The 15,258-nt window shown below is 37.1% G+C and overlaps 1 protein-coding gene across 14 annotated transcripts in view; it reads right to left on the bottom strand.

Annotated features, from left to right (window-relative positions):
- LOC137245527 (protein qui-1) overlaps nt 1–15,258 on the bottom strand; it is a 304,290-nt gene that overhangs the window by 51,107 nt on the left and 237,925 nt on the right. For all 14 annotated transcript variants that reach the window (XR_010951337.1, XR_010951338.1, XM_067776347.1 and 11 more), the window contains 3 exons: nt 5,492–6,410; nt 2,965–3,177; nt 785–1,002 (listed from right to left, as the gene is read on the bottom strand). Coding sequence is in view for 12 of the 14 variants with exons in the window: in XM_067776347.1 (XP_067632448.1) it covers nt 785–1,002; nt 2,965–3,177; nt 5,492–6,410 (1,350 nt within the window). In the remaining 2 variants the exon portion in view is untranslated. The remainder of the gene's footprint in view (nt 1–784; nt 1,003–2,964; nt 3,178–5,491; nt 6,411–15,258) is intronic.

The raw sequence follows: 15,258 nt of genomic DNA, 5'->3' as shown, positions 1-15,258 counted from the left end.
TACTAGAAAGTACCGGATTTAACATCAGACAAAGGACCATCAACATCGATAACACCTTCCAAAACCTTCAGGGCGTGTCCTTCTCGCTACAACAACAACATGACCTCTACTGAATTGGGAGATACCAGTGGTGAAAGATTTGATTTCCCTTAATGCCCCCAATATTAAATCGTTCCTGAGAAGGTCGGGCTAATACCTCAATGGGCTATTACCATCACATACCAATTTTTTTAGATTTCATTGCTCGCGCGAAAGATGCAGCCTTTTTAAAGCAAAGCCGCCAATGTGGAAAAAAGGACGAGAATCATTCCTTTATAACCGTAGTTATTGAAGGAGGATAGAAGAAGAAAAACCTAAGGGATCACGATGGTAAGTTCATGCAATGCGAATAAATGAAAACATTGCGGGATATGAAGTGTTTTTATCGAACTCAAGGCATAAGTAAAGAGAAGGGAGGCCGTCATTGTGGATATAATGAAGAGGAACACCTGGGTAACATTGCTGATTTCAAGCGCCTTAAATAATAGCATAGGAGAGAGTTTTGTTGAAGTTGGCCAAAATAATCTACACTCAAAAAGTTCCTTAGATTATCGAAAATGGAGTTGATTTTTCGCCCCAGAAATTGTTTATGTTTGCGAGACAGCTAAAATTGATTTTAGAAAAATTACGTTGTTTGGAAAAAATTCCTTAGGCGAAAAATCATTCGGACAGAAGAACAAAAAATCGTATAATTTTAAATATACTAAATATATTCTTATTTCAATTTAATTTTTCAACTACTTACCGCCGCTAAAAGAAAGTCAAAATTGCAAACGGCGACTTGCTTAAATTTCGTCATATCATCGGAACGCATCAAATGATGCCAACTCTCCTCCACATGTCGCATGCTATACGAAACATCGACAGCGATGGGATTATAAAAGGTGGACGTGTCATCATTGTGATGTGATGAGGATTTACGTTCCGGTGCCGATATGCTCTCCTTCTCCTTTTGACTGATTACTACAAAGATGCAAAAAATAAAATGGTAAAATACAAAGAAGCGAAATGAAAATATTTTATGTGAGAGCAAAGCAATTGCAGGCAGACAGACGCGAAGAGAATATATTAAAGATCAAAGTCAAATAAATTACTTAAAGTAATTTTGTGCAAAGGTTCTTATTGCGTTTGCTCTAAAAATGAGCACACACACAAAATCGTCTAAATTTATTTACTCACAACTAAGCAGCTTTTACGTTGTGAAATTGACTTTATTGCATACCATGGCGTCTACGTAACTATTTTGCATACATTTCGTAGATGCTATATACATTAGGGTGTGTCGATTTGTATGGACGAAAGTTAACCGATATAGCGCCATTGATTTTTCGATAGGATTTGGGCTCAGGAAAAAAAGTTCCACTACGCATACGCAAAAAAATAATTTTCGAGCCTGCGAAATTAAATTGTTTTGACTTTTTTCGACTTTGATTTTTAAGGATTTTGCATGACCTACTCAAAAATTTTTCACAAATATTTTTTTTTTCAAAAAACTGTTATCACCGACGTTTTTAGCGGACATTTTTGGGTCGGACAGGGTATGCATGAACATTTTACAATCAAATGAAATTTTTTTTCCATGAAAAAAAATCCTTAAAAATCAAAGTCGAAAAAAAGTAAAAAAAATGAAATTTCGTAGGCCCGAAAATTATTTTTTGGGTATGCGTAGTGAAACATTTTTTCTTGAGCCCATATCCGATCGAAAAATCGATGGCGCGATATCGGTTAGTAAATCGACCCAATCTAATATATATGGGGTATTCCATCCCATTTCGACCAATTTTGAACCCGACTCCTTTAGAATTGGCTGAAAGTTTTTCTTCTTTTTCTAGCTTACGAAAGACGTTTTTCAGAATTTTTTCAAATTTTTTCATCCAACTCAAAAAAAGTTATGAATTTTTAAAAAACACCGTTTTTGTTTTCAAAATGCTATAAATTTTTCAAAAATTGACCGTTTGGGATGTTTTTTTTTTTGAAATTTGTTTTTAAATGTACTTTTCGGAAAAAATACAAAAACATTTTTAAAGTTTTTTTTTTTAATTTGTCAGTTTTTCGAGATTTTTCGAATTTGGCAATTTTTTTTTTTTCATAAAAAACTTCAATCAATTCTGCAATCATCACCAGTAATCCCGGAGTGGGCCGATTTTTTTATATTTTTTTTTTATTTAATTGAAAAAAAATTTTTCAAAAATAAAAAAAATAAAAATCAAAAATAAAATTTTTTTTTATCAATTTTACTTATATAACAAAAAAATGTAAGAAAATGATTTTTAGCTATTCTTTTCTTTATATATGTTACATTATTTTTAGAAAACTTACATGTTTACTGTGTCAGTCATTAATCCTGGTTATCTTAATCGTAGATTACCATAATATATAAAGAAAAGAATAGTTAAAAATCATTTTCTTACATTTTTTGTTATATAAATAAAATTGATAAAAAAAAATTTTTTTTCAATTAAATAAAAAAAAATATAAAAAAAATCGGCCCATTCCGGTATTAGTGGGGATGATTGCAGAATTTATTGAAGTTTTTTATGAGAAAAAAAAAAATGGCGAAATTCGAAAAATCTCGAAAAATTAAAAAAAAAAAGGAACTTTAAAAATTTGTTTGTATTCTTTCCGAAAAGTACATTTAAAAGCAAATTTTTTAAAAAATAAAGATCCCAAACGGTGAATTTTTGAAAAAGTTATAGCATTTTGAAAACAAAAACGGTGTTTTTTTTAAAAATTCATAACTTTTTTTGAGTTGGATGAAAAAATTTGAAAAAATTCTGAAAAACGTCTTTCGTAAGCTAGAAAAAGAAGAAAAACTTTCAGCCAATTCTAAAGGGGTCGGGTTCAAAATTGGTCGAAATGGGATGGAATACCCCATATACATACACACGTAACTTAAAGTAATTTTAATATGCATTTTGTAATCACCTGACTGCTTGTCACTTTCGCCCGATGCATTCTCACTGGTGCTTCCATCATTTTCTTCATTTTCTGGTTGGAAAAATATATTTGCGATTGCAATGTGCATGGCACGGGTACTCTGTGCGTCCATGTAACGGTTCTTCGAGAGTTCAGCACAATAGCTATGACGCCATTGTAGCAGCACTTTACCGGACAAGATTTTGTCACGCAGTAGGAAATCTGAAGGTTTAAAGGGAAGTAAGAAAACACATAAATATTTACATACCTTTATTTTGGAATAACAAATTTACTCAGAAAACCAAGGAGGCATTTTAAGTTGTTAATGGTAGTAAAGAGTTTGGTAGAATAAAAAATAACAGCATGGTGTCATGTCTATGAATACAAAAAAACATATAAAGTTTTTGAAAATAAGCGAATTCCAGAAATTTTGGATTTTTTTCTACGACAGTTAAGGTTCCTTCTTTTAAATCAAGTAAAAGTTTAAAATTAATTGGTACGCGTAAGGAGTATATAAGAGGGCGTGATTACCGAGTACTTGCGATGTTCGATAAGTTAACATATAGATGTACGCTTAGGGGTTAATGATAAACTACAACAGACGTAAATTTACCAGAAAGAAGTAATTTCGAGCCGGCGAGCTTCAGGCGGAAATTATAGCCGTGAAGAATTCAGCAGAAAGAGGGAGCGTGCTTAAGCAGAAGCCGCGTCAATATATATATTGTCAGGAGGTGATTGTGGTGAAGTGTCCTGGAATGCAAAGAAGCATTGGAAAAGCTTTGCTCAGGCCAGACCATACATCTATACTGGGTTCCCGGTCATAAAGGGACATAAGGTACGCAAACGGCTGATGAATTGGCAAATGAGGGTGCGGCGCTCGCCGAATCGACGGTAAACGTACCAATTAGTTCGGGAGAAATCTAAAGGAGACAAGAGTTGCATATGATCCATCAGGCAGGAAAGACGTGGACAGAAGCGTCGGGCTGCAAAATTTCTAAGATCATGTGCAAAGCCTCGCAAAGTGGCTCATGTCTCAGTGGCTCTCATGAGAAAGGACTCTCGATGGAAACACCGACTGGACACTGCCTTCTGGCGTCACATGCCTATAAGTTAGGCCTCGTCAGTAACAGCAAGTGCAGGAAGTGTGAGCTGCCGGAGGAAACGGTTGAGCACGTTCCGTGTTCTTATCCTGCACTCGAGATAGCAATTAAGCTAGGTCCTAGAAAACATTTAGTGTTGTTAAAGAGGACGGAGTTATTCTATAACATAAGTCCTGGCACCTGATTGGGGCTCTTAGGGTTGCTTGTCAAACAATTTCTGGTAACATTCTGGACAAATTCAATCTATGTGAGGTCTTATTGACTGACCGGTTCAACCTTACCTAACCTCATAAGGCTATGCCAAATTACATTAATCGACGGCAATGGGTTCATAAGTAGCTGGTAGGACATTTGCGAGCTTTTTGAAAATAGAACCCGAAAATTAAAACCAAAACCACCCATAAAGAATTGACAAAATATCACGTATTTTAAAGCGCATTTTGGTAAAAAGAGCGAGAAAAAAGGGTATTCCGATGAACGAGGACAGAAACAAGTCGCAAAGTCACAGTTGACAAAAACAATTTCGAAACTGCAGGACTTTAACTATTTGTTAACTAGGACTGTAGTCCATAAATGAAATTAGGAAGTGAAATCACCACTCGTAGAATGAAGATGACAGAGCATTTCTGTCAATTCAGAGGTTGTAATGTGAGTCGGAATCATTGACACTTTTAAAGACAGGTGAGATGCGGCTTGCAGTATGCCGATCCCGAATTTTGTTCGAAACTGGATGACGTGTTGAAATGCTTGAGGCATAAATGGATAACGTGCTGCGAATAAAAACCATATAGGCTGAGACGTCCCGGTTCAGAAATAATTTTTATTGAAACTGCCAATGTTGGCAGGTACAAGCGGAGAGCCTACTGCATTACGAGAAATTAGGGGAACAGTACCCCCCAGCAGGTTAGGGGCTTAGATATACCCGCGGCAGGTATGCCTGACGTAAGAGGCGACTAAAATATTGAATGAGGAAAATTATAACTTCTCCAACACAATTGTCAACCTCACCTACCCTTGGCGAATTCTGTTTCTTTAGCAGCCGAGGCTCTGATGACCCCAAGTTCCTTGGAACTAGAGGGTGCGGAAGGGAAAGCCTAGAACGATCAATATGGCCATATGAAATCTTCCCCGTGATGGTCATGCTTCTTACCGGAACGTACCGGTTCTATATCCTGCAAAGGACCAGCAACATCGATAGCAGTACCTAAAAATTCTCGGGAAGTGTCCTTAACGCTACAACAACCTCAACAACAACAGGGGACTTGGTGTATAGAGTTCTCGAAAACGGCCAGTTTTCACAAAAAAGGGATGACTGGCGTACTTTGATAGGTGCGGCATGATTTAAAAGAAATAATACATAAGTAAGTGGTATAGATAAAAAACGAAATCAAAATTAATTTAATTTTAAGACTCATCCATTCCGGTTCCTCACTTACGCATATCATTGTGTATTTGCTTGAATGTTGAGAAATTAAAGTTTCCACGCTCCTTATCAACAAACGCCTCTGGCTCATCGGTAGGCATCAGCAGCTCCAATAGCTCCGTTTCTGCCAAACCAAATTCCGAACAAGTGATATAACCAGCCAAACGCGCAACACATTTCCTTCCATATATCGCCTCGAGGCGATCAAATTCATGCGCTACAAAGTCGGTAAATGAGACATCTGGCATACCAGCCGCCACCGCCAATGGTTTATGTAATACTGTATGATTTTCATCTGTTCTGAGGTCAAAAAGAAACTCCACTGACTTGAAGCGATCACGTTGCATCGGCGTAAATCGCAGTTGATCAATCGGTGTAGTTGTTGAACATATCAGCTGCACATTCCATGGCAACGAAGTGGGTAGCCAAGATAAGGCCGCCACCACATCACAGTCCAGTGGATTGAGTAAATGCAAATCATCAATGAATATAAAAAATATATCATTATTCATATCTTCAATGCGACGTAATAAATTCTGGAACCAACTATTTATATACACCGGATCAAAAGAGGCATCTTTTGGCAAATAACCTTCGGGTATATCGTAAATAATCGAAATTTGTTGACATATAACTCGCAACAGTTCAAGATTGTAGGCGGAACGTGGCGAAGCGGCCGCAAAACGCATAACACGATAGACGCGCGTCGAATTGAACCAATCCTTACATTGATGATACAAGTCCACCATAAGTGCACTTTTTCCACTACCATGCGGTCCATAAATAAAATATGGTGCATGACGGCTGCTGTTACGGAAATTTGCTATAAGATTCTGACGTAGTCGCCCTGGTACACGACTTGAAGCCATTGCTGCTAATGTATGATGCTCGCGTAGTATGCGTATGTGTGTGGCATGCTCGTGAAAGATTTCCTAGAAGTAGAAAGAGAGAGAGAGAGAGTGGAAGAGAAAGAGAGACGCAGGGTAATTGGTTAATGCATTGTTCATGTAACTATTTAAGTGCTTATTTTCTACATTAATTTTTTTATTTTTATTTTACTGGCAATTAATGCCTTTTGGGTAAATAACACCTGAGAAGATGTTTATTGCTTCGTTGCGGCTACATAATATATAACTTACATACATACACTTGTAAAACGGTATTCGCTTAACTACTCTTGCTGTGGCTCATTATATAAGCGTGGTAATGAAAATATCGATAGTTCGATATTGTGACGAATGTGATGCTAATATTCGCTAATATAAGCTGTTAGTAAATAATCACGCAACAACAAAAACATGAAGCAGCCACTCTTATGTACAAGGCAATGAAGAAATACCTCACACACACAGTTGTAGTCCTCAGCAGAAGTTGTTACTCGCACATACACACGCATATATATAGCTCAATTACCAAGCCTGAGATACAGCAGTTCTAGAAGGCGAAACGTCTAGACCTTAGTAGCAATATGTGGACGAGACAAGAGAGAGTATAAAAGTAGCGCAAGCTGAGGAATAATTAATCAGTTTTGATTTAAACACGCTATTGGTTGTGAAGTACTACACCCAAAGTAATGTAAATAAAGACCAGTTTGCAATACTGAATATAGGAGTGATTTATTCAACAGTTTAGCGAATCGAACGTTAGCAGAAGGTTGCAAATAAGCGGAATTCCCAAAATTCGTTACAATATTTTCAGAACACGGGGGAAGACTTTATTGAAGATGAAGGCGCAAGGCGTTCGGCTTGTGCTTACCATTATCAATATGAAAGGAAACTGAAAACCTGTTGGGAAGTTGGCAAAAATTCGCCAAATTCCATGGAAACTAAAAATTGTTCGCTGAAGGTCTTAGCCTTTTTCAGAGTATGCAGTTTTGTAGCTGATTAATGTGTTCATCTAAATACGGTAAAAAGGCTTCCTTAATTATTACAATTTTTACTCCCTTTTGGAAAAAACTTATAGGTACTTTCCTCTTCACGGATCTAAACATCATTCATATAAAACAAGTTATAAAGCAAACGAAAAGGTGTGAGTAGCAAGATCTCGTGAATTTCGATGTAAAAATATGTAGGCGCACGCCTAAATTCTAATGTTTTAAGGATAAAAAGAGCACCACCATGGGTTAAAGTAAATCTAAAGAAGACGCAATTTTAACATAAATGATTGATTCAGGGCTATTTGAGGAGAGATTTTTAGGTTTCTTATCGGTAACAACCGCTTTCTTATTGGTTTATTATCGACTGGTTATAAATGTACCATCGATTTTATATTGCAGTTTTATCGGTAGCTGTCTCACAACAATTCGATGCAAGTCGTTAACACGCCGATAACAAATTGTTAATACTTCGATAGACAATTCATAGTTTTCGATAAAAAAGCCATAACTTTTTGATAACAAATCGATAACCTGTCGATGTAAAATCGACACATTTTTGATGACAAATCAATACCTTTTTGGTACATATCGATAACTGAGCTAGATATTTAATACATTTTCAATAATAAATTATTTAATTTTCGATAACCACTCGAAAACTCTTCGAAAGAAAATCGATAAAGTTGTTCATATAACTCACACTCAAATTCATATCATACATAAGTATGTGTAGTTAAGCTGATATTTGACGACCATCACAAGAAGGGAAACGCTTACATATCAGAATCCTAAGTGAGCTTTAGAATACTAAAATTGTAGCCCCAGAGGGTTAAGAACATTTGCCACTTGAAACTTAATCGTTATAAGATGCGACTATAATCAACACATCCTAAGGTTCGAGGGGCTAGTTAAGACGATTGATGTACCTCAAATTATGCGCACATCTGAAGCACTTGTTGTTGTTGTTGTAGCGACAAGGACACTCTCCGAAGGTCTTGTGGAGTGTTATCGATGTTGATGGTCCTTTGCCGGATGCAGAGCCGGGACGTTCCGGTAACAATCACCATTAAGGTACTAGCCCGAGGCCATTCATGTGTTTTGCAACAACAATAGCAACCGAAGCTTTAAACTGAGGCTAGAAAATGTTTTACAAAACTGTAAGCATGATGGATAGGATATATTTTATTACCTGATTTTGCTTAAACCGTATTCTGTATAACTTAGTTATTTTGAGCAGGAAAATTTGAAGCTAGATGCATTGATAATAGGCAAACAACTAAAATATGCTTAAATACCCCCCTCGACTATCACGGGAAAGATTACTATGACCACATTCAACCTTTAAGGCCATACCGCCCCTCCATTCCTCCACCTCTCCACCCCTGGTCCAATGAGGAGGTTGGGTTTGCGGGAGCATCGCCTGCTAAATATGTGTATGATACATTCATATTTGTTACAGGATTCCTCTCGCGTAGGTGAGGTTGCCAATTAGGTTGCGGAAGCTCTGAAGCTATAAAGATCAACCCCTTGAATTGAGCTTTAGTCAATTTTCCCATAGAATTGAATTCGTTAGCTAATTACCCCGATTCAACAAGCCGCTTCAAGCATCATCTTTACATCGCCAGTTTTAGATTCAGTACAAACCATCGACATATCGTTGCTATCCCTATTACCATCCCTAATTGTTTATAGTACTATATGTAAGTATATAGCTATGTATGAATGATTGTATTTTCGCTTCGTACTATTATGTAATGAAAAGCGAATAAAATAAAAATGACATTTTGTACATCTGAGTACCCCGAGGACTATTGGCACACTTTGCATCCGCTTACTTTCACAAAGTGCACAATCAGCCAGTGAGTCGGAACAGAGCTACTAACTATTTCACTTATATTCATTCATATATATACATACAAACACATAAATGAATATTGTGATAGTATAACTATTTCCCCCCAAAGGTATACCAGACCCACCGAACACTGCACATCATCGTATTTAAAGGAATGAGTGAGTGTCAGGTATTGGAAATATGGTATCCTGTGGCCGAGTTTCGTTGGCCAACTTGGCGTTGCCTTGAAAATGTTGTGGTTGGTGCAAATGAAACATAAGGGAAAATTAAAAGGAAGAGAAAAAATTGCTACTTTTTCAATGGAAGGGAAAACAATTTCAATGGAAGCGTATGAGGGGACGGTGAATGTGCGGAGTTAATTAAAAGTGAAAATGTGTTGAAAAGCAATAAAATGCTGAAAGATAAATTGTGTTTTAAAGGTGTCCTCGCGCGCTGCTTTTAAAAACTTTGAACTTTTGTGATGAAGCGGGTTCTGTAAAGTGTTCAATAAATAGGGGGAATTTACTCTTACATGCTCGCAGGCTTGTTGGATGTAGCTTTAATTAGTACTTTCATGTTGAGTGCTCAGTAGGTCGCGATACCAGAACATTTGATTATTTTCAAACAAACGAACTTATCAAGAATCTTTATTTTACTTTTGCCTCCAATAGTTCGTGGAATACAAGCACTGTATGTGAGCGTTATGACGATTTGATGAGAGGCCTCTAGGCAAAAGAAAGAGGCGTTAGACGGAACAGCATGAACGTGAGGAGCTTCAGGTACTAATCAACACTGATAATGTTGATATCATTGGCCTAAAGAAATGCGCCGTAAGTTCTGCGTTCTCCGGAACATGATACCGACAGATGAAAGGTAAAGGCAGTGGGTCTAGCGGTAAATGAGGACAAGATGGAGTACTCAAACATGAAAGAACCGGAAAATTCGCGCCTTGGCACCCACGTCACTGTTGAAGAATATAAAAATGAGACTGTGAAGGACTACGCCTACATGGAAACCAGCTTTAAACACGTAAACCATGTCAGCTTAGAAATAAAATGGAGAATAAATTTTGCCAAAAAGTGGTACTTTGGACTGAGTAGGCAACTGAAAAGTATAGTCCTCCTCACAATTGAAAAGTAAAGCCCTCCTCCCGACCCCCCATTAAAGTCCTTTACTCTACAACTCGCTCATCATACCTGTACTGATTCATGGCTCGGAATTTTGGACAGGGCCGAGGGAAGATGGAATGGCTCTTGGATTATGATCCTGTTCATGATGCCGATGGCGAGTATCGATGGAGGTATATGACCAGCTGCATTAACTGTATGCAGATATGATGATAGTATAGCGAATAAAAGACCAAAGGTTTTGCAAGGTTGCGTACTGTCATATGGACATATGGACACCCGTATATGAAAGCAGAGTAAAGGGATTACCTCCACAGAACTGGAAACAGGTGGAGGAAGATTTAAAATAGAAATGGCTGGTGCGACTTCTTATGCAATGGCCACAATTGTCCAGCTGGTACATTAGAACAACTAGCGTACCTTGTCGACTGAACTGTATAACCGCTTGTACCAAAAACCTTTATTTCTCGCCAAGGCTCCAGTAAATAAGAAAATTCACTGCCAAAAAGTTTCAAAGTTTTAAATTCGCCTTGAGTATTCACCAAACACGGTCTCCGTGGTGTGATGGTAGCGTGCTCCGCCTACCACACCGTATGCCCTGGGTTCACAAATCGGGCAAAGCAACATCAACATTTTAGAAATAAGGTTTTTCAATTAGAAGAAAATTTTTCTAAGCGGGGTCGCCCCTCGGCAGTGTTTGGCAAGCACTTCGAGTGTATTTCTGCCATGAAAAGCTCTCAGTGAAAACTCATCTACCTTGCAGATGCCGTTCGGAGTCGGCATAAAACATGTAGGTCCCGTCCGGCCAATTTGTAGGGAAAATCAAGAGAAGCACGACGCAAATTGGAAGAGAAGCTCGGCCTTAGATCTCATCGGAGGTTATCGCGCCTTATTATATTATATTTTATTTTTTATTTTTTATTCACCAAACACATGAAGAGGGCGATCGAGATACAGCTACGAATGGACTTTTCACGATTGCACCCCTAACGCCACCACCTTAGGATCACGTATAAAAAATGTATGCGATTTGCGGATGATGTTTTCACTGTTAGAGTTTATGGTCACACAACGAGCCCACATAAATGTGTCCAAGTGAGCTATTCCATAACTGGACAGCTGCTCACTCAACCTAATTTAACCCGCAGAGACTAAAAACAGGCACACCAAGCTTCTCACACTCATTCTATAGGACGTCAGAAGCGACGGCGTCAGTAGTTATGCCCAAGTCGAAATTCGAATTAAATCTTTCGCAAATACTGCTTTCAAACTTGGGATTCCGTGAAGTGTGTTGTGGTAAGCGACGGAATCTCTTCTTCGACTCCTTTGGTTAATTTGGGATTTACGCTTTGCTCAGATGATAAACAACTCAGACGCACCTGAATCGTTAACGAATTGTGTAATTTTTTCCGTTTTTCTAAATTTTCAATACGAATCTATTCTGAATGTAAATAAACCACAAATATTCTAAGTTTTTGTACAAACTATTATGCTAAAAGACGGGCAGATCAGGCCCAATCAGAATCTTTTTCAGCGCTGATAGGTTTTGCGAAGAGGAAGTCAATATCTAGCCTTATACCATTTCTACTCACCACTATGCGATTCACGTTTGAATACTCTATTCGAAAGTGCAGCAAGGTATAAAAATCCCGCGAACTGCAAATAGTTGACTCTCTTAAGTGCATTTGTCATCGAATTTGTAAAATTCTAGTAAGCCAGAAATCTGTTGCTTTCTCTAGAATTTCGCTTTAAAAATCTGCAACAACATTTCCATATTTCTTGTATATCTTAATCGAGTTGATTAAACGGCAAATTTTTAATTTAATAACTATCTGCTAAATGCTTCCCCAACTATGTAAGCTAATTGGAATTTGAGTCACCCACCAATTCAGCACCTTGAAATTAACACGAAATATTCGTCTCTACAATTCTAAATATAACAACTTCAATTGAGGATACAACCAAACAAGCTTACATATGTACAAGTCAGAAAACAACAACAAAAACACTTGCCACACTCAACATTTTTACTAAAATATGTATGAACGAGTATTTGAATTTTCATGTAAAGCGATTAGAATGAATGACTCAAAATGGATTAAAATGTTGACTGCCACGCCACAAAAGTTAAAGTTATATTGCGATAAAATTACGTACATACATTCGTTTATAACCACAGCTGCGAGCACGATAATAGCAGTGGCAATTTTAATAAAATTTCGTCAACTAAATTCTTATCTTTTTATTTTCGATAGTGTAGGAAAAAACATTCTTAAATTTTGTAACTGAAACTATGCAAACTTAGCAATACATGTTTTCGAAAAATTTGAAAATTTTTGAAAGTGATACACAATTTACGAGCTTTTTGCATAGAGTTTTATACGTTTTTTTGAGTATGCAGTTTTATTGTCCAATAAATTTTAGTTTCACAAAGTACAAATATTAGCTTTCTCATAATTCGCATAGAGTTTGACAGTTTTTTTTGTTAACGTTAGACCTTTAGGAAAAGTGGGCGTGGTCCTTGACCGATTTTGATTATCTTTACTTAGTCTATATAATTTGGCAAGCATAGAGTCCCTGCCAAATTTCGATGTAATATCTTTAACGGCGCGTTAAACTTCCAAATATTTTTCTTCTAAATGTGGGTGATGCCACGCCCATATTCCAACATTTTTTGGAATTTATGCTTTCCGTCATAAGACCAATCCACCTACCAAATTTCATTAGCATAGCGTTATTCGTTTTTCAATTATATAATTTTCTCCATTTTTTATAAATTTTCGATACCGAAAAAGTGGGCGTGGTTACCGTGCGATTTCGTTAATTTTCAATACCAATCTATTCTGGCTCCAGATAAGACCGTGTACCGTAATTTGGTGAAGATATCTCAATATTTGCTCAAGTTTTCGTGTTAACGAACGCACAGACGGGCAAACGGACGGACGGACATGGGTTAATAAATTTTTTTTTCGAAACTTATGTATTTGATATATGGAAGTTTATATCTATCTCGATTCCTTTATGCCTGTACAACTAACCTTTATCCAATCAAAGTTATAATACCTTGTGTAAAAGTACAGCTGGGTATAAAAAAAACTATGCGCCCTTCGTATGGAAGAACTTATAAAATACACTTCAAAAGAAAATGTCAAATATCAAAAAGAATTTAAAGGACCTATAACTTGTACTTTATAACACTAGAATTGATTGCGCTAATAAACTGCATGCTCAAAAAAGTTCAGATAACTTCAATTAAAATGTTCGAAATTTTTTCGAATTATCGATTTTTTCGTAAAATTTTTTCCAAATTTTTTGATGATTGGGCTACAAAACTGCATACTACAAGAAATTCAGATAACTCAAAACAAAATGTTTGAAATTTTCGTAAACTTTTTTCGAAAATTTCGAAAACGTTTTTGAGTTTGGTTTGCATTGTTTCAGATACAAAAGTCATCGAAGATGCTTCTTGAATTATCGAACACAAAAAAAATAAAAATTCAATGGACGAAGTTTTATAAAAATTGTCACTGCTATTTTCGTGCTCGCTGCTGTATGTAGAAATGTTGATGTCACAGACAGTTAAAGATGTTGACGATGAAATTCAGAAATATGTTGAATGTGCTTCTGGAGGGATTGTTTGTTGTTGTAGCTTGTAGTAAATGGGTAGGAATGGACAGGAACAAACTCATACACACATATTATGTGTACTCACTCTGTGATATTGGCTGGCTACAAAAAGGTGAATCGTGCTAGTGCTGGTTGCCTTTGAAGCACTAAATATGTTGTAAGTTTGAAATGACAATAAAAGACCAAGTACACCGAAGAGCCAGCTATATTTGGATAACTGAGTGTTGTTACATGAATAAGGAAATTTATGCAGGAATGTACACAACGGAAAAGGCACTGATGAAGATATGCATGTCCCAATGGTAATCCAACGCTCAGGGACAGGATTTCATGAAGTTGACTTAGGCAGCCGGTCTGGGTAGAATACGGTTTTCAATTCTATTACTTATATAACTAAAAGAGGGTCTGACAGAGCACAAATATTTTACGCTTGGCGTCTTTGAGTAAATTCCAAGTCTAAGTGATTTTAAGTTTTTTTTTCCACATACGAGTGATATTGTATTATGGTCGTAAGCAGGACATCTCTGTTTCGTGATGTACAGGTATTCAATGTCCTTGCTCACTTGCTAGTTCATCCGTTTTTTCATTGCGTTAGTATTACTGTGACAAAGTACCCAAATGAGTGTAATGGTCTCTAAGTTTACTGATTCGCGTGGCGCTTTCTTAAAGTTATCGACGAACTTAGACGAGGTCATCTCTACTCCCAGCTCCTCTGCTTTGAATATATAAGCTGAGCTTGGGAGACAAATGTGGAGAGTTTGATTTATATCTGCTCGCAGAACGTTATTGAAACGCCAGACCCGACCCGTATGTGCAGAGTGAGATAACATCCTCGTTATGCCGGAAGGTAGGAGTTTATGAAGAGATACTAGCGATCTCATCTTTATAGTCATCTAATGATGTGAAGAATATTTTCAGAGAGTCGAATGGGTTTTTTATGAAAGTCTGACGTCTTTTCTCCTTTGGAGGTGCCCTTATGCTCCTGGTAAGGGGCTTCAGCTCCCATACAAACAAAATTTTCCTGTAGAACATAAGGGCACTGACCTTACTGTGAAGCTGATAATCATGTAATGTGTAACGCATCCAGTGGCGGTTTTGGGTAAAATACAAGTCTGCTCACAGCTACCTAGAAATATCCAGCATCCAAAACAGAGCAGAGTGAGCTGATGATGTAAATTTGTATTTTTGCCGCAATTTTTTTGTTATTGTAGCAATAATGACACTGCTGGAAGGTCTTGGGGAGTGTTATCAATGTTGATGGTCCTTTGCGGGATATAGATTTGGTAAGTTCCGGTAACAAGCACCATTAAGGTACT

This window comes from Eurosta solidaginis, chromosome 3 (genome assembly GCF_040869045.1).
Source record: "Eurosta solidaginis isolate ZX-2024a chromosome 3, ASM4086904v1, whole genome shotgun sequence".
Taxonomy (NCBI): Eukaryota; Metazoa; Arthropoda; class Insecta; order Diptera; family Tephritidae; genus Eurosta; species Eurosta solidaginis.
This window is presented reverse-complemented; position numbering and strand designations above follow the sequence as displayed.